General features: G+C 36.4%; 1 protein-coding gene and 1 non-coding gene across 3 annotated transcripts in view; both read left to right on the plus strand.

The window, feature by feature from the left end:
* Positions 1-20,649, plus strand: part of LOC136171141 (B-cell receptor-associated protein 29) — a 50,459-nt gene that overhangs the window by 13,678 nt on the left and 16,132 nt on the right. For both annotated transcript variants that reach the window (XM_065939844.1, XM_065939845.1), the window contains exons 4-6: positions 761-911; positions 2,335-2,470; positions 6,896-7,004. In XM_065939844.1, the coding sequence (XP_065795916.1) occupies positions 761-911; positions 2,335-2,470; positions 6,896-7,004 (396 nt within the window). The remainder of the gene's footprint in view (positions 1-760; positions 912-2,334; positions 2,471-6,895; positions 7,005-20,649) is intronic.
* On the plus strand, positions 9,916-10,039 carry LOC136171313 (small nucleolar RNA U109). Its single transcript, XR_010663852.1, has one exon. It is a non-coding gene; the product is annotated as a small nucleolar RNA U109 (small nucleolar RNA).

The raw sequence follows: 20,649 nt of genomic DNA on the forward strand, positions 1-20,649 counted from the left end.
CTTTGCATGAAATGTTCCCTTGGTATCTCTAATTTTCTTGAAGAGATTTCTGGTCTTTCCCATTCTATTGTGTTCCTCTATTTCTTTGCATTGATCACTGAGGAAGGCTTTCCTATCTCTCCTTGCTTTTCTTTGGAACTCTGCATTTAAATAGGTATATGTTTCCTTTTCTTCTTTGCCTTTCTCTTCTCGTCTTTTCTCAGCTATTTGTAAGGCCACCGCAGACAACCATTTTGCCTTTTTGCAGTGTCTTTTTCTCAGGCATGGTCTTGATCACTGCCTCCTGTACAATGTCACGAACCTTCGTCCATAGTTCTTCGTCCATAGTTCAAGCACCAGATCTAATCCCTTGAATCTATTTGTCACTTCCACTGTAAAAAAAAATTATAGTAGATGTAATAAAAATGCTAGTGCAATAAGAGTAATGGGTTAGCCTGGAATTGATTGTAATGGCATATGACCTATATATGTCATTGTCAATAGGTTGAATTTTAATGCAGTGTAGCCAGATATTAGAGACAGTGCAGTGATGGTAACTCATAGATGAGTAGTAAAAAAGCAAAATACTGTTATATTCAAAGTTTACCACTGGCATCTATTTTGAGCATAATATCCTCCCATGTATTATAAAGAGACCCCCTAGCTAAAATTCGTTATCTAAAAGTTAGGTCACTTGGGCTAAATCTACTTTCCATTATATTAATAATCTTATATTCTTAAAAACCAAAAGCAATGTGTTTCCTTTTTTTTTTTTTAATAGATGCTGTGAGAGAAGTAAGAAAATATTCCTCGACTCATACTATTGAAAAGAGCTCAGCCAACAGACCTGCTGCCTATGAACATACACAAATGAAACTCTTCAGGTCTCAAAGAAATCTTTACATTTCTGGATTTTCATTATTTTTCTGGCTGTAAGTTTTTTTTTGCACAATTTTAAAACATGATTTATGTTTCTCATTTTTTCCACTTATAGTGTAGATTTTTCTTCTGTACTATTTAGCACACTAACATCTTTTTTGAAAGAACTCAGATGGCTGACCCAAATAACAAATAAGAATCCTGGCTTGTAGATTTGATAGGCCCATAGGTCCTGCAGGATCTCACCCCTGCTGCTGTCTGGAGCCTCGTCTTGTACTCTTTTCTGACACATGTACCACTGTTGCACCCACACTGTCCTTTGCTGTTCCTTCATTCATTCATTCATTGTTGCAACAAATATTTATTGAGTTCCTTTTGTGTACCCAGCTCCTTCCTACTTCAGGGTCTTCACACCAACTTTCCCTTCTGCCAACACACTCTTCCCTTCCCTCTCTCCCCGGGTAATTTCTACTCGTCCTTCAGCTCCTTCCTCAGGTAAGCTGAGGCCTGTGACCCTCATTTCCCCAAAGTAGGTAGGTCTCCTATTGTACACTCCCATAGAGTGTGTAGTGTGTATACTTTTCTTCCAAGTGTCATTTAATTACTTATGGTTGTAATTAAATACTGTTTTAACTCTCACCTCCCCAACTAAAGCCTAAACTCTTTGAGAGCAGGGCCATTGTCTTGTTTCCAATTATATCCCCAATGCCTGGCACAGTAATTAACACTTAGCAATTCTTGAATTGAATACTTGAAGATAACGATTACTACTAATAACAATGGAGGTTACCCACCAATACAAGTAGGAGAGTAATTTTTAGGTTTAGCCAGCCTTCCATAGTGCTCTTTTTATTTATTTATTTTTACTAAGAGGCATGTGGGATCTTATTTCCACAGCCAGGGATTGAATCTATGCCCTCTCCACTGGAAGCACAGGGGCTCAATTCTTAACCACCGACCACAAGGGAAATCCTGCACAGTGCTCTTTACATAGCAGATTTTGAACTGAGGAGGAAAATTTCTTACTGGCCCTACCATAATGTCCAAAATTCTCTTTCTGCTCCTCCTGGCCAAAGTCCTCTACAGAGAAAAATAATAAGTCCCACTGAACCCATATTCCAAAAGTTAGTCTTCTGGCAAAAAAATTTCAAAGAAATGAAACACAGGCTTGTTTTAACTAGGACTTGGACTATGTATTTGTCTTCTTTAAACACTGGAGGAGGACATGGCAACCCACTCCAGTATTCTTGCCTAGAATGCCATGGACAGAGGAGCCTGCAGGCTACAGTCCATGAGGTCACAGAGAGTCAGACATGACTGAGTGACTGAACACACACTTCTTTAAACATCCTCCCTTGCTTAACATTATCACACTCACACCTGAAGGGGAGTTACTGGATAATTAGTGCTTAAAGTCACAGTTCTTGGAGATTAGTCTAGTTATACACTACTCTGACATTTGTTTGATTTTCTTAGAGTGTTGAGACGTCTGGTTACCCTTATTACTCAGCTGGCAAAAGAGCTGTCAAACAAAGGAGTACTTAAACATCAAGCAGAAAATATTAACCAGGCTGCCAAAAAATTCATGGAAGAAAATGAAAGACTGAAACGGGTATTTAAATTTTTTTTTTTAAACTGGTGTAAATGTTTTTGGTATTCCCAAGGGGTGGTGTATTTTCTTCAGCCTCAAAAAGAGCATTTTTCTATTTTATAAGCAGAAAATGACCATAAATAACAGTATTCTACAATATGATTGTTCCAGAAGTATTTTATTATCTTTAGATTTGCGAATTCTCACAGTTTCCCTCAGTAGTAGACTAATGCCATTGGACCTACTCCCTATGATTCAAGGAGAAAACAGTTCTGGGAATATGAATTTTAGTTCCTTTATTACCATTAATTTTACTTCATAACTTAAAGCAAGTTTTACTAAGTATCTCTTAAGTTTCCATTTCCCGTTCCGTTGAATTACTGTTAAGACTTTATGTGTGTGTGTGTGTTTCTTTAAATGATATTTATGTAAGAAGCAGATAAAAATAGTTGCTACAGATTGAAGACTGCATATAATATTTTCAGTCTCTAATTTGGGTTATGTTGCTAATAATTCATTGAGAACCCAATGCTGTCTTTCCCCTGCTACTCAGGGAGAGTGAAAATCAGGTACTGATGTTTTCCATGTTAAGTAAAAAGAACAAATGAGAAAATGGAAGATACAAAATTACTTCGGGTATTTTTTTTCTTAACTTTAAAATTTAGGAGTCAGATCTCATAGCTTGAGTGCTTTCAGCTCATGTTAAGCCCTGTAACCTATAAGTTTTCCTATTTCTGCTTCTTAGAAAAAAAGTCAAAAGAACCATTCAGAAGTGAAACATTTTCTTAAATAATTCCTAACATAATGCAATAAGATTATTTCCCTATTACAGATTAATGAAGTGCAATCAATTATAAATTACATCAAATTATATTTATGTAAGGGCTTCCCTGATAGCTCAGTTGGTAAAGAATCCTCCTGCAATGCAGGAGACCCCAGTTCAATTCCTGGGTCAGGAAGATCTGCTGGAGAAGGGATAGGCTACCCACTCCAGTTTTCTTGGGCTTTCCTTGTGGCTCAGCTAGTAAAGAATCCACCTGCAATGCGGGAGACCTGTGTTTGATCCCTGGATTGGGAAGATTGCCTGGAAAAGGAAAAGGCTACCCACTCCAGTATTCTGGCCTGGAGAATTCCATGAACGGCATAATCCATGGGGTCGCAAAGAGCTGGACTCAATTGAGTGACTTTCACTTTCACTTTTCATATTTATGTAAAAAGGAAGTCTAACAGTAGAGAGTTACCCAAATCCTAAAGCCTAGCCTCTTACAGAAAAGACTCTAAGCATCACCTTTTATTAATTCTAAAAGAGTTACCTATTAACTAGAGCAATATAAAGCTCTCTAAAACTATTGTTGTTGTTCATTTGCTAAGTCGTGTCTGATTGTTCACCACCCCATGGACTGCAGCACGCCAGGCTTCCTTGTCTTTCACTATCTCTGGAGTTTGCTCAAACTCACGTCCACGGAGTTGGTGACGCTATCCAACCAACTTGTCCTCTGTCGTCCCCTTCTCCTCCTGCCTTCAGTGTTTCTCAGCATCAGGTTTTTTCCCAATGAGCTGACTCTTCGCATCATGTGGCCAAAGTATTAGAGCGTCAGCTTCAGCATCGGTCCTTCCAATGAATATTCAGGGTTGATTTCCTTTATGATTGACAAGGTTTATCTCCTTGCTGTCTAAAGGACTCTCAAGAGTCTTCTTCGCCACCTATTAAATAAGGGAAATGCAATAAGGGATTATTAAATTCTTTATTAAATAAGGGATTGCAAAAAAAATGTTTGATGCTACAGTATCATGGTCACCTGTTCAAAAACGCATGTTTTATTTATGATGTCTGCCTTATTTCCACTACACAAATAGGATTCAGAAATGTTTCTTTGGGTAGATTTTAACAGCATCTTTTAAGGAAACATTTAAAGAATAAGCACTGGTTTGTATTTTTACTTTGTTTTGTTCTGTTTTGAAAAAAGCTTTGGTTCGTAGACGTCATGTAACTTTCCGTTGGTCATCAAGCTGTGTCAGTGTTTCTGTGTTCAGAAGCAAACAGTATGTCACCAGTGTTTCAGCAACACAGTCAGACTTATTTTGTACGTTAATATTATTTGCTTCATTTTTTGTCCTTTGATCTCATTTTATGATGCTAAAAACATCTCTTCATTCTCTATAAGAGACACATTATCTAATGGAAAGTGTTTTACCCTAAAGTTTAAGAGATTTGGGTGCCAGTCCCAAATCTACCAGTAATTAATTAGCATTGTGATCTGTCAAGTCACCACATTTGTTCTGGGTCTCAAGTTTACAAATAATAGCTAACATTTTCACATGCTTCACAGTAAGGTATTAACTCTTTGAATTGTTGCAACCACCCTAGGAGGTTGGTGCTGTTAGTATTTGCATTTTATAGATGAAGAAATAGAGGCACAGAAAGGTTAAGTGTCTTGTATAAAATCATTCCACTAATAAGAGACAGAACTAAGGTTTGAATCCAGGCAGGCAGCCTGCCTCTAGAATCCACACTCTTAACCATGTTGTTTTGTTCCCTTCGATCATATGCTAGCCCATGAAATGAATTGCAGATAATGCATGGGACCCCATTCTGCTATAATATTCAGTTAATGAAATAATTATGAAAGACCAATTAACTTATATATGACGACTTTAAAATAACAGCAGTGATGGAGCTTTACTTCTTAGTTGTTTTTTCCCAGCCACTTACCCAGGTGGGGTAAGGTGGGTAGGACAGTTTACATGTGCATTACTGTAGCTGGTAGCTATAAAATTTCAGATTCCAGGCGTCTTGATCTTTCTCCAGCATCAAGTTACACATAATAATAATTCAGTAATAAAATTGAACAGGTTTATAGGTACATTAGTGAAAGCTTATTTACAAGACCAACACCAAATTCAACTTTTCCAAGTCAGTGGCGTATTAATTCAGGCAGTCAGTGTAAGCATTCCTGTAACTCATTGGTTCTCTTCCAATCTGGATAATCACTGAAGACTGTGTGAAATGAATTCAAGTAAAGTAATAGCAAGGATTGTGTTAGGTGGTCAACAGACCTGTAGAATTCAGAGGGATTTTTTTTTCCCTAGTCTCTGCTCTAAAAAAAAGAAAAAAAATTTTTTATGTTAAAGATGTGAGACTTCTTCGGTTTTAGTAGGTACTTTAGTTCTTTATCTCTTAAAAAATATTCTTGGAATTATATATTCATTCAAGTTTTAATTCCTCCTTTGGATCTGCCTGATCTCTGTTGTAACACAGCAGTATTGTATTTGATCTTGTGCTACAGTAGTTATGCTCATCTCCTCGTTTCCACGGGCCTGAGTTTACCTGAGAGCAAAAGATTGTACTTCTGTTACATTTTTACTCCTTATACTACACAGTATTGTAGAATATTTGCATGTAGTAGTAGCAGTGCTAAGTATAATTTTTTTTTGTTTTGTTTAATATATCAGTGTTTTTTTTTTTTTATATCAGTGTTTTAATATGTCAGTTTACATCAGGAAAGGAATCACCCTGCAGTAGAAATTCTTTTCTATGTCAGTCTATTTTAAATTGTCCTGAGTTAATTTTTTTTTTCCTGACTGTTGAAGTTTTCTGTATCAAATTGCTGCTTTTTTACTTAGTCAAATAACCTATGTCAATATGTACATGTTCTGTTTTTCAAACATTAATTTAACATCTTTAACTAAACATCTTAAAATGTCTTTTTGATGTCAGCTACTTACTTCTATTAACACTGATGATTTCCATCCAGGCTATGAAATTTTTACCCTATGATGTTTTTATTTTAGTCAAATATTTTACTATTCAGATCTTAATTTTTCTTGCCTAGAAAAGATAAGCTATAAACATAAAACAAACACTTTAAAAGCCAGAATAGATTTGAAAATACAAAGAATATTATGAAAGATTAACTGGATAAAAGTAATTTGGAGACCATTCAATGTAAATTAGGTAGAATTATCCAAGCATAAAGGTGGCCCTGTCATACTCCACTTACCCATTTCTATCCTGAAAACATGTTCTTTTACAAATCATCAATATAAAACTAGTCTGAGTAGACAGCTCTGCAGTTGGAACATAAAGGCTTTCCAAGTAATATTATCATCAGAACTATTTTTTTCCTTAGATTAACATCACATATTAAGGAAAAGATATGTTTTATCTGAATACTTTTGAAAATATAATTTTAATTGTAGCCCAGCCAGAAACTCTTGTTATTTTCATATCAGAGGTTTCGGTCATAGAAGAAATTGTGTGTGTGTATTTGCCAAATACCAAGTTTCTGTTAGCAGAAGTTTACATTGTAAAAAAGTATAAAGCACTGAAAAGGACAAAGAATAAAGGCCAATAATTTAAAATACATTATTTAGCTCTTTTCTTAAAAAAATATCTGGCTATTACAATCTAAGATTACTTCTTTCTATAACTCTCTTTTCTGATAGCTCTTGAAAAACTATGGCAAGGAAGAAGAACACGTTTTGGAAGCAGAAAATAAAAAACTAGAAGAAGACAAAGAAAAACTAAAAATTGAATTAAAGAAGGCTTCAGATGGTAACGTTGTATACCTGCACAAAAGTAGAAGTATCATATTTTATGCTGTTAAACTTCACTGCTTTTGCTAAAACAAAACCAGTGGCCACATGTTCTTCTGGCTAAAATACCAAGGGTGACCTATTTATAAATTCCTGCTCAAATATGAAGATAAAACATTGTTTCTGCCAAGAGAAACATGCTCTGTTTTACAGACAAACATGTAGGTGTTTCAGATCTGTGTTGTAAATACAAATGTTCCTGCCTTAGCAAAAGACCTGTGTTCCTGGAAAGTTGCTTGTAAACACATTTGGAAAATTATCACAGTTTTTCATCATAGTACATTGCTGCTAAAAGAAGCAATGACAGGAGGAAAGTTTTGGTTATAAGATAAGGTTATAATATTAGGGCTCGAGATAATCCCTAATATTTTCTACTTGCCAGATATAAGGAAGACGTTCCTTGAAAGAAATGATATGGGCAGAGTAAGCCACAGACTGGGATGTCAGTAGAGAGTTCAGTGTCTTATTCCAAAATGCATTGCAATAAGGACTTGGGGTAGGGCATCCCAACTCCCATTTCCCTGAAGGCAGCTATTTCTTCTGCATTTTTTGGTTTTTTGAAAAACAGTTCTTTTAGTATCTTCTTATTCTTAGACAAGGAACAAATTATTATTGCCTGCAGCTGCATAGCACTGAAAAGTTCTAAATCTGATGTCATCCAGGAAACTGCCACAAAGTTGATGGCTTGACCCCTTAGCAACATTCCAGCTTATGACAGATAGTCCTTGATGTTGTCCAGATACTGGGAACCTCTCAGCCAGAGTCAAGATAGTGATCAATGCATAGGCCTCTCCAGTTTCAGATCTCTTCCACTGCTTTGTGTTGGAAATAAACTGGAGAACGTTCAGTGATTGAATAAAAAATACTTTATGCCGTTTGTAAGTTTAGATTTTTTTTTTTTAATTAGGCCTCAGTATAAGTTTCTGTAATACACCTTGCCATTGTTGATTATGTATACTGTTTGGACAGAGTTGAGTTCATCAAGATGTATTTGCATTTGAAATGGAAAGCCTGAAGATAAAAGCTAATTGCTTAAAATCGGTAGGATATTTCATCTGATATAAAATATATAGTCACTTTCCTACTTATTTAAAGTAAAAAAAAATCATTTAGAAGCAGTAAGTTAAAAAATAATTTACTCTTCCAGACAAAGGGGTAGATGGTGTGTTTGGTATAGTATAGCTCAAAATTCTAAATCTCATAGTTGTTCTTTTGGTTCTTCTGCAGTTCCAAACAATTTGGAACATGATCACGAAGTTTTAACATTTGTATGAAAATAAATTTAGTAATCAGACATTTCAAAAGAGAAATAGTGTTCTTTTTTTACCCAACACAAATATTGCTGGTAATCCTTATGAAGAATGCAAGGGACTATTTCCAAAATACCTTTAATTAGTTTAAAAAATGATTTTAATTTCCTGCTTTTTTAAAAAATATCTGCCAAGGATCCTTTTGCTTAAGTTGTAAGCAGAGCAGGACAGAAATAAAAGGCAGACAAGAGGAGGCTGTGTGCTGCTGCCTTTTAACCCTGGCCAGCTTAACTTTTTTCTCCCTCTGCTTTTTAAAAAATCCAACTCATGTATTTTGAGTTTTAACTTCACAAGTCTGATATATAACTCTAAACGCAGTGTTATTTTGAGTAATATAAAGAAGCTCAATATTTCTTTGACAATTCAGATGTTTGGAGAAAATGAACTCTTTTATAATATAGGCATTTTGTTTACGATCTGATAACAAGCGATTCCAAGTTTCCTATTTGAAGTGTAGGCTGCAGAACTACTTTCAAAGTGAATCAAGGTTGAGGTAAAAGCAGATTTTACCTGTTTGAGTATGTTCTGTTTGGTTTCTGCAAAGAGTGTAGTAGTTTATGAACATGTTTTATTTTAGATAACATTGTTACTGACCTTGAGAAGATTCAAGTTCCATTTCTAATGGAGATATAACCCTGGCTGTATTCTCTTGACCTATACTAGTCTAATTCATTAAGACAAGAACTAAGAAATACATTAGTAGTTCAAGGTATGGATGAGTTCAGCAGCACAATGCTTTGTATATAGTACCATTCAAATAATATTCATAGATTTCTAAAAATTGAGAGTATTAAGACTGATGGTGCTTAAGAAATATTTCAGGAAGTTCTCTTATATTTCAAAATTGAATAGAAAGGCAGTGTGGTGTATTTTTTAAAAGAGGTAAATAGAATATTGTCGTTATGCATGGTCTTACCCTTAGTGTTTCTTTATAATCTTAGTGAAACGTTTTCTCCAAATATATTAGTGGAAGTGAAGCACAGATACAAATATCTATTTAAACTGATTCAATCCAAATTGGGAAGGTATTATTCTGAAAGCAGATATTAAGAGCACTCACTCTATTAGCAGTGCCAAAATCTCCATCAGTTTTTAACCACCAGCTCAGATTTTTCACCAGTTAGTAAATTACCTGTGCTCCAGTGCAGTCATATGACCCTAGTGAGCCAAAGGAGAGCGTGCATGTCCCCAAGCATCCAGTTTACACTCAAGACTAACTTAGTCAGGTGTAAGGACCTGATCTGTCATTTTTAATGATCTGTTTAATGGTAGCTCTGATGTCCCATTGTGTGGAGTAATTGGGAAAGGGCACTGCCATGAAAAATGAGAACTTAAGCTCTGAAGAATTTACAAAGTTCACAAGCCCTCATAAGAAAAATACCTTGTGTGTAGCAAAAAACTTTCTGATATCCAAGGAGACTGACTTCAAAAGATTCTTCCCAGGAGAGATTTCCAGGATTTATTCTTAATACCTTCTCAGTACTTATTCTTAAAACTAGAGGAAATACATATCATTCAGTCATTGCATGCATCCAGGCAATGATTTTAAGTGTGATTGAGTTGTATATGTCTCTTCCTCATTCTTTTAAGAGCAGAAGTATATCCATAGCATGTTACATTGAAAGTTCTCAGGACTGGCAGTCTAGTAGTAGAAGTTGAGTACTAGCGTATGTCTCCTAGATAAAGGGAAAAGAAAAAGAAGAAAAGAAAAAAAAAGTGACTGAGGCAAATTCGTTGACCCTGCCATTATTCTTTCTTCCTTTTCTTCCTTTCTTTTTCTTTCCATCAGCAATTTTGGAGGGAACTATTCAAATAACATTCATTGTAAGGTTGAATGTAAGAATCTGCCACATTGCAGATGAATTCTTTACTAGCTGAGCCACCAGGGAAGTCTGCGAATGCTGGAGTGGGTAGCCTATCCCTTCTCCAGCAGATCTTCCCGACCCAGGAATAGAACCGGGGTCTCTTGCATTGCAGATGGATTCTTTACCAGCTGAGCTACCAGGGAAGCCCATTCAAATAACTTATTTATTGTAAGATCATTTAACATGGAGCATAACTATCCTTAAAAAGCAACCTATTGAGGATACAGCAAATTTTTATTTATTTTTCTTCTAGTTTTATTGAAATATAGTTGACAAATGGCACTGTATAAGTTTAAGGTGTGGAATTCCCAGGTGACTCAGTGGTCAAGAATCCACCTACCAGTGCAAGAGATGCAGGAGACACTGGTACGATCCCTGGGTTGGGAAGATCCCCTGGAGTAGGAAATGGCAAGCTACGCCAGTATTCTTGCCTGGGAAATTCCATGAACAGAGGAGCCTGTCAGATTACAGTCCGTAGGATCACAGAGTCAGACACAACTTAGCAACTGAGCACACATGCATGCAAGTTTAAGGTGTACAGTTTAATAATTTGATTTATCAATACATGCATCATGAAATGATTATCACAATGTTTAGTGAACACCCTTCTTCTCATTACAAAATTAAAAAATAGAAAAAAATTTTTTTCTTGTGTTGAGAACTCTTAGGATTTGCTCTCTTCAGTTCAGTCACTCAGTCATGTCCGACTCTTTGTGACCCCATGAATCGCAGCACGCCAGGCCTGTCTGTCCATCACCAACTCCCAGAGTTTACCCAGACCCATGTCCATTGAGTCGGTCATGCCATCCAGCCGTCTCATACTCTGTCATCCCTTTCTCCTCCTGCCTTCAATCTTTCCCAGCATCAGGGTATTTTCAAATGAGTCAGCTCTTTGCATCAGTTGGCCAAGTATTGGAGTTTCAGCTTCAGCATCAGTCCTTCCAATGAACACCCAGGACTGATCTCCTTTAGGATGGACTGGTTGGATCTCCGTGCAGTCCAAGGGACTCTCAAGAGTCTTCTCCAACACCACAGTTCAAAAGCATCAATTCTTCAGCGCTCAGCTTTCTTCACAGTCCAACTCTCACATTCATACATGACCACTGGAAAAACCATAGCCTTGTCTAGACGAACCTTTGTCAGCAAAGTAATGCCTCTGCTTTTTAATATGCTATCTAAGTTGGTCATAACTTTCCTTCCAAGGAGTAAGCATCTTTTAATTTCATGGCTGCAATCACCATCTGCAGTGATTTTGGAGCCCAAAAAATAGTCTAACACTGTTTCCCCATCTATTTCCCATGAAGTGATAGGACCAGATGCCATGATCTTCGTTTTCTGAATGTTGAGCTTTAAGCCAACTTTTTCACTCTCCTCTTTCACTTTCATCAAGAGGCTTAGTTCCTCTTCACTTTCTGCCATAAGGGTGGTGTCATCTGCATATCTGAGGTTATTGATAATTGCTCCCAGCAGTTTTGATTTCGGCTTGTGCTTCTTCCAGCCCAACATTTCTCATGATGTACTCTGTATATAAGTTAAATAAGCAGGGTGACAATATACACAGCCTTGACGTACTCCTTTTCCTATTTGGAAGCAGTCTGTTGTTCCATGTCCAGTTCTAACTGTTGCTTCCTGACCTGCATACAGGTTTCTCAAGAGGCAGGTCAGGTGGTCTGGTATTCCCATCTCTTTCAGAATTTTCCACAGTTTATTGTGATTTGCTCTCTTAACAACTTTCAAAACTAACATACACCAGTGTTAATTATATTAATCATCTTGTACATTATATCCCTAGAACTTACTTATCTTATAACTGAAACTTGGTACATTTTGACTGCCTTCTCTAATTCCCCCTCGCCCCATATTGCTGTCTTTTTCTATGAGTGTGTTTTTGAAGTGTAATTGACTTATAGCACTATACTAGTTCCTTTTACACATCATAGTGATGTGATGTTTTAAACATTTCAAACTGATCACCACAGTAAGTCTTATTACCATGTCACCATACAAAGATAACACATAATTATTGACTGTAAATTTGCAACTGAAAATTTGTACTTCCTTTTTTTTTTAAGTTTTTTCTCTTCTCATTATTATTATTCTCATTATTGTTATAATGCAGGATGCAGGATCTTAGTTCCCCAACCAGGGATCTGACCTATGCCCCTTGCAGTGGAAGGGCTGAGTCTTAACCACTAGACCACTTGGGAAGTCTGGAAATTTGTACTTCTTAATCTCCTCACCTGTTTCTTTCTTCTCCTTAACTTCCCCCTCCCCCACCCCCACACCTGGCAAACATTATTTATTCTCTCTATATATAACTTTGTATCTTGTTACATTTGTTCATTTGTTTGTTTTTTTATTGCATATAAAAATGAAATAATACAGTATTGGTCTTTCTCTGTCTGACTTATCTGACTTAGCCTACCTTCTAGGTCCAACCATGTTGTAACAAATGGCAAGATCTCTCTCTTTTTTATTTTTTATTTATTTTTTTTAATTTTATTGTTTTTTTCTCATTCTTTTTTGTAGCTGAATAATAATAATATTCTTGCCTGGGAAATCCCATGAACAGAGGAACCTGGCAGACTACAGTTCACGGTATCGCAAAGAGTCAGACACAACTTAGCAACTAAACAATAACAACAAATATTCCATTGTGTATGTGTGTTTGGGTGTGTGTGTGTGTGTCACATTTTTTTTACCCATTTATCTATTGATGGGTGATTTGGTTGTTTCCATATCTTGACTGTTGTAACTAATGCTGCAGTGAGGTACATATATCTTATGTTCTCTAATTGGTGTTTTAGTTTTCTTCAGAGGAGTGCTATTGCTGGAGATAAAGCAAATTTTAAACGTTACTTAAAGTCTATACAAATAGAACAGAAACTGAGTGTAAAGGTCCATTCCGTGTACCAAGTATTGGCAGCATATAACGGGGACCTTAGATTTGAATCAGGAAACAGAATCTTCTAATCCTATTTAAACTTCCAGTTTATTAACTAGTTATTTTATTCAACTCTCAACTAGTTTATTCAACTCTGTTTCTGGATAAATGCTTCCATTTCACCATGACTTTCCTTGAAAAGAAATAACATTCTAGCATTTCCTTTTACAGAGTAATTTCTCTACCCTTAGGCTGTTTGAATTAAAAAAAAAAAAAAATCATCCTCTAAAGCCAGTAATACACAAATCATAACTAACATGGGGACCAGAGAGTAAAAATAGTTGAAGTGCTTTACAAGAGAAATTGAAGATTAAGATAAGAGAAAATTACAGAAAAATTACTATTCTGTATATCAGTAACCCTGTATTGCTGCCTCTTGAGTCTTAAACAAGAATAAGACAGATTTAAAACTGTGGGGTTTCTAGTTTCTTGCAAAGAAACTATTTGAGCCATCTATCTATCTAAAAATAAATTCTCAAAGTCCAAACTAAGCATATCTTACAGTTGAAAATTCTTGTGGGTGTAAACTCAACTATCTTTAACTTGCACTTATATCAAAGCCACCATCTTATTTTTAATTTTGCAGTGCTTTTTTAAAAATTGGTAGGTTTAGTCGTGTTATGTCTTTTGCTTTATGACCTTTTAACAAATGTTTTTATGCTTTGAATAAGAAAATACATGTATTTTCTCCTCTGTTTACTTATCTGGAAATTTCTGCTTCTTTAATATCACTTTCTTTTGCTTTGAAGCAAAGTCCATATTTTAAAAAAATAACAGATTATTTGATGGATATGGCAGTAGACTATATGTTATTAACAGTACCTCAGTTATTTAAATCAAATAGAATATATGACCCATCCCTTTAGTCAGATTTTAACTCTTAGGTTGGTTTTTTAATTTTTAAATAAAGGGCGTATTGCCATTTATTAGTGTATATTATCTCTACATGCAGTTAGTATTATTATCAAACCAGAAGAAGGAGACTTTCTTGTTGTGGACTATTTCCTGTAACAAATATGTCATAGTGATATGTCCTCCTGCTTGGTTCCTGTCACATTCCCGTTTAGTTGTAATGTTTTCCAGTTTGTGAGATTCTTATCTGCTTCCAGGCCCTTTTCGTGTAAAATAAACTGTGTAATTGCTATACAGTGACCAAGAGGAATAGCGCCAGGGAAAGTAGTAACTGAAGATGGAAGCTCCAGGGTGATGTCATGGCTCTGACAGTGTGTGTGTGCTCAGTCGTGTCCGACTCTTTGTGACCCCATGGACTGTGGCCACCAGGCTCCTCTGTCCATGGGATTCTCCAGTCAAGAATATTGGAATGGGGCCCTCCTCCAGGGGATTTTCCCAATCCAGGGATCAAACCCAGGTCTCTCACAATGCAGGCAGATTCTTTTCCATCTGAGCCACTAGAGAAGCCCCAAAATACTGGAGTGAGTAGCCTAAACCTTCTCCAGCGGGAACTTCCTGACCCAGGAATCAAACTGGGGTCTCCTGCATTGCAGGTGGATTCTTTACCAGCTTAACTGCCCGCGAAGCCAGCAACCATAAGTGATGCAACCTGAAGAAAATCTTTCATTAGCTCTACAAAGGGGCATTAAAGAAGAGAAAATATTCTTTTCCCTGGAGAGCTTATATCCTTGATGAATGGATCCAACATATATACATGAAGTGACTACAATTTATTCCTTCCTCTGTGTGACATATGAGTTAGTTTACTTAAAAAAAAAAAAAACTGGAGTAGAGAGTGCTAAATGCATGCAAATAATGGAATGTTCAGATGATTAAAATGTGAAAGTGAAGTCGCTCAGTCATGTCCTACTCTTTGCGACCCCATGGACTGTATCCTACCAGACTTCTCCATCCATGGGATTTTCCAGGCAAGATACTGGAGTGGGTTGCCATTTCCTTCTCCAGGAGATCTTCCCAACCCAGGGGTTGAACCCGGATCTCCCTCATTGTAGGTAGATGCTTTATCGTCTGAGCCACCAGGAAAGTCTGATTAAAATGTAATCAAGTGATAGGCATATTGATTGAATCAGTTTGTTTCAGGTTTATGTGTAATTGCCTAGTGCAGTAGAGAAATTAAACTGGACAACTCTACTCTAAAGACACCTTCGAAATGGATCAAAAGCATTCAACTATGAAAATGAGCTGAAAAAGGAAGAAAACCTTTTCTTCCTAAAGCGAAATCTCATTGCAGCACCCTATATCTATATAGTATTTGTCCTTTCTATAAGCAAAATAGATAAATGGGGAACTTCTTAGGCAGTTTCTTAAAATTTCAAGTGTAATTTGAGTCCTCTCCTCTCATGTTCTGATACTTTATTTTATAGTTCTTTTGAATAAATTGATAATCTAAGAGAATCTGATAAGACTTACAAGTGTGTTTTAGGATAGGTATCAGCAAACTGTGGCCCATGGGTCTACTCCAGCTTGCTGCCTTGATTTTAGAAATTAAAATTTTATTGGAACAAAGCTCTGATCATTCATTTACATGTATTCTGGGCTGTGGAGTTAAGCAAACTGGGCAGACTCTGCATGGCCTAGAAAGCTAAAAATGTTTGCAATCTGGCCCTTTATGACTCCTTTTAAGGGTCTTTAAATAAAGAATACCTTTTTCAGTATAAATGAGATGATATTGAAGAGATTGATTTCTGCTTTAATATTATTAGAAAATTTGCTGTACACCTAAGTACTCATTGAATGAATGTTGATCAGATAATTTAAGGAATTATATATGCTTATATATAGTAAAACTGGTTCTTTTTTTATAGTCAGAGTCAATTGGTTCCTTCAGTTCTGCATACATGATGATTTGTAAATTAGAGATTTCACGTGTTGCTTTGCTTTCACATGAAATTGCTTTTATAAAACATAAAACTCTTTGAAGCAGTATATATAAGCTATACCTACACAGTGCTTTGCCTAAAACATACACCCTGATTTTCAAGTCCAAAACTGGCATATTTATATAATTTGTAATTATTCTTTGCTAAGCAACAGAGCCAAAATTTTCTTAAATCCATATTAGCAACCTAACTTAAGATTCATGAAAGAAGTCTTTATGCATTTATTGTTGAATTTGCCAACAGCATAACATAGACCTGGATTTATTTGTTAAATTATAAAGCCTGCTCATTGGTTCCTTGGTCCAGAGTCCCAGTAATCTTTATAAGTATCATCATGCCTTACATTCATGTCTTTTCTAAAACCCAGAAGCACTTCACCCACAAACCTCATTCATGTTCATAGTCCCCCAGAGGATGGGGCAGGCACTGTACACCTAATGATAGGTAGAAAAATACCTAATGATACCTAACACACACAAAATCATTCATTTCCCCTTTCTCTCTGCATATGAAAAATAGAGCTATTTTTTGTTTTATTCATTAATGTTTGCTGTTTAGTATAATTGTTTTTGCCACTTTGTTTCCATTCCAAAAAATATCTTACTCCTTCTCGTGCAAAGCAAGCAGTCTTCTAAAGCATGTCACTCCTGTTAGTTTGGCATCTTCACTTTGCCACTAGAGTGGCAAACCATCTGGGCTATGGATAGTCACCATCAACACCATCAATTTGATTTGGCTTCTTCAGTGTTTAAAACTCTGTTATTAGTTCCTGTTGCCTTTATAATAGTGCTTCAGGAAGGCACACGTGGTCTTCTGTGATCTGCCCCCAGTTCATTTCCAGTTTTGCCAGCCCCATCCTTGTCCAGTCTTAATTTTAGGATGGCCTGGCGTGCTGCGATTCATGGGGTCGCAAAGAGTCGGACCCGACTGAGCGACTGAACTGAACTGAACTGAATTCTATTAAATATGGGAGCGTGTAGTTGTCCTAACAGTGGTGTTTCATCATCTTTCTCCTTTGACCCTTTGGACTGCAGGTCTGTCTGCCTCTACTGCCCTCATCCTTCAGCTTCCCCATCACCACCTCTAAGAAGCCTCCCTGAAACTCCCTCCTTTCAAGCTGAGTTGAATGGCCTCCTTCTGGACCTCCATAGTTCTGTGTGGATATGTATTTAGTAGTGTACTCTGTAGAAATTATTTTTCATTTTTTATCTTTCTTACTAGATTGTAAGTGCTGGAAAGGCAGGGCCACATCTAAATCAACTCTTTGTCCCTAGCACACTCACAGTATTCCATAAATCTCACCCCCAAATACTGATGCTCTCTCTTTCCTCCTTACCCAAGGTTCATCATAATTAGGTTCTTGCAAACTACTTACCCCCTTTTTCCTCCCATCTCCCCTCCCCTCCACCCCCGTCGTCTGCTTCTCTTGTGTCTCTCAAGGTCTGAGCCTTGGTGATAGTCTACTTATCCATCTACTTTGTACCTGCACACAAGCATCTCAACATGGCTGAAAGAACTAACTTCTTGTTTTAAATATACAGTCCGTGCATTCACATGGTCCATAAACACTGTGACAGTCTTATTGCACGTCTGTAAATTCTCACTTTTTCACTCTCCAGAACTGTTTTAGATCTTTTTGTCTCACTTCTAAATTCTAAATCCATCATACTTCATTGAACTTAGAGGGTTAATTTAAAAAGTCATCTTCTTACCACCAAAACTACCATCCTTCCCCAACTGGACTCAAACTCTGAATGTCATTGGGTTACAAGTTTTAGTTCCTCTTTTGCTGCTGTGACTCTCAACCCCATTATCCTTCTCAAGGGCTCTTTTTTCTGCAATTACTTCCTCACTTCCTATCACCCTACCGGCATCCTCTGACACCTCCTATCCCAAAAAATAAAAGTAAAATCCTCCTTTTGTCTCATGTTCCTTCACTTACTGCCCCATTTCTCTGTTCTGCTTCACAGCAGACTTTTTTTTCCTTTTAACTTTTTAATCAGACCTGGTAAATTCAAATCACAGAAGAGATGCCGAAATACTACCAAGAAGAGCCCTGTAGCCCTCACTCAGTTACCCAAATGATAATATCTTATATTTGCCCTATCCTTTTCTCTCTCTTCATATTTTCCTTACTATTATTTTTACAGTTTCTAAATGGTGATTTTCTAATTTCCTTATTCCTTCTCCATTTTTTAAATACCATTCTATTGTTAAAGGAGGAGCTTTTTCATTTTTCACACTGTTATTTATTGATTTGCCTATTTAATATATTCAGTAGATTTTATTTTATTGTTCAGATTGTCTCAGATTTGGCCAATGGGAATCTTTTCAAGCTGGGTCCCCTATCATTTTGTCATGCCCCCATTCTGTAAGCATTTCCATTCTGGTATAACATTAGATATTCCAAGCTTATCTTGTTCTTTCCTCCTCCATCCTTTGAATCAACCATTTCTCTAGTGAGCCTTAAAGTGAAGAATGGTAGATAGAAAGTAAGATCTGGACCTTCAGTGTGCTACTGGGGTGTCATTGCTTCTGGGTGCCCTTAGCAGACAGAACTGATAGTAGCTTAAATTTCACCACTTCAGAGAAGCTTTTCCTGAGTACTCCATCTCTGTGTGACTGTACGTGCTCCATCCTGGCATTCTGTTTGAACTTCCTGCATGACACTTAGCACTCACTATTGGGTGGGTGGGTGGTTCTTTCTTGTCTTCCTCTCTGACTAGAAGATGCGTATTATGAGAACAAGGACCCTAGCTATCTTTCCATCCTCAGCACTTAGCAGAAAGTCTGATGCCCAGTAGGCATTCCATGTGTGACGCATGGATAGATGAATGGATGACTCCCTTGTCTTACGGCAGTTTCACCTGTGTAAAAGCTTCATCTTCTCTAGTCGTGAAGACTAGGAATCTTTGGAGGGGCTCTTAGGTTTCATGAACTCTCAAATTAGAGACTGGAAGAAACTTTCCTTCTTCATATTCTTGATGTAAATAGTAAAGATTTATCATCATTGTTAAGGAGCTTAATTCTCACCACCCTTCTATATTTGTTGTACATACTGGCTCTAATGTAGATTTCATAAAAACTATTTTTATAAGCCCTAACTTTAAGTATCTTTAAGATGTTTATAATCATACTGTCCCTCAACCCTCCTCTTTTTTTTTTAACCCTCCTCTTAAGTAACTTAAGCCTTTTCTATGTAAGACTTACTCATGAAGATGAAGAAACCTATACTTTGTCATTCTTGAAATGTATGAAGTCCATGCTTTACTAGAATTTTTGCTTTTCTCTACTTCCTCACTCTCCACTCGGTGACTTTTTTAATATTACCAATTTGGTGGGGTTTTTAAATGTATAATATAATAATTTTAAAACATCAGAAGATTTTACACTAAAGAAAAGTTTAAGTTTTTCTTTCTTTAAGCAAGGGAATTTAAAATATCATATTAGATAGGTTCTTACTAAGATATTACTTATATCCTAATGAATTTTATTATAGCATGTCCCATATATATGTATTTTGTGTGGGGTTTTTTCCCACTGTAATTTTTTAAAACTAAATTTTATGTTAGGATGTGTGCTCTGTGCTAAGTCGCCACAGTCATGTCCAACTCTTTGTGCCCACCAGGCTCCTCTGTCCATGGGATTCTCCAGGCAAGAATACTGGAGTGGCTTGCCATGCCCTTCTCCAGGGGATCTTCCCCATCCAGAGATTGAACCTGGGTCTACTGCATTGCAGGCAGATTCTTTACCATCTGAGCCATCAGGATAGTTTAGATTTATACAAAAGTAGGCAGTATATCACAGAGAATTATCATATTCCCCATACTCAGTGTCTCCTAATATTCATGTCTTACATTAATATGTTATATTTATATAATTAATGAATCAATATGGATATATTATTATTGAAAAAATCCATAGTTTATGCAGATTTCCTTAGTTTTCACCTGAGATCTTTTTTTGTATTCTAGGATCTCATTCAGGATACCACGTTACATTTAGTTTCATATCTTCTTAGGTTTCTCTTGGCTACAGTAGTTTTTCAGACTTATTTTGAAGACCTTGACAGTTTTGAGAAGTACTGGCTTTTTGCAGAATGTTTCTCAATTGGAATTTGCTGTTTTTCGTGATTAGACTGGGGTATGGGACTTGAGAGGGAAGTCACAGAGGTAAAATGTCATTTTTACTACATGATTTCAAGAATATATTATCAACATGATTTAGACTGTTGATGTTGACCTTGATTTTTTGGTTGAAGTAGTGTTTGACACTACCTCACTAAAAAAAAGTTACTTTTTTAACCCCTTATTTCCACAGTGTAGTCTTTGGAAGGAAAGTCACTATTTGTAGCCCAAGATTAAGAAGTAGGGGGTTATGCCCTATCTCCTTGAGGACAGAGTATCTGAATAAATGTCTGAAGCTCTTCTGCACAGATTTGTCTACTTACCCCTATTTATTTATATCAGAAAAACTCATGGATATCTACTCTATAGTTCAGATTATAATTTAATACTACTTGTTTTGTTGCTCAGGTTATTTTTTTCAGCTTTAGTCATTGGGAGCTCCTTCAGTTTACTCCTGTGTCTCCTTGATGTATCTTCATCATTGTGGATTTTTTATTTTTTTATTT

The sequence above is a fragment of the Muntiacus reevesi genome, chromosome 6 (assembly GCF_963930625.1).
Source record: "Muntiacus reevesi chromosome 6, mMunRee1.1, whole genome shotgun sequence".
Taxonomy (NCBI): Eukaryota; Metazoa; Chordata; class Mammalia; order Artiodactyla; family Cervidae; genus Muntiacus; species Muntiacus reevesi.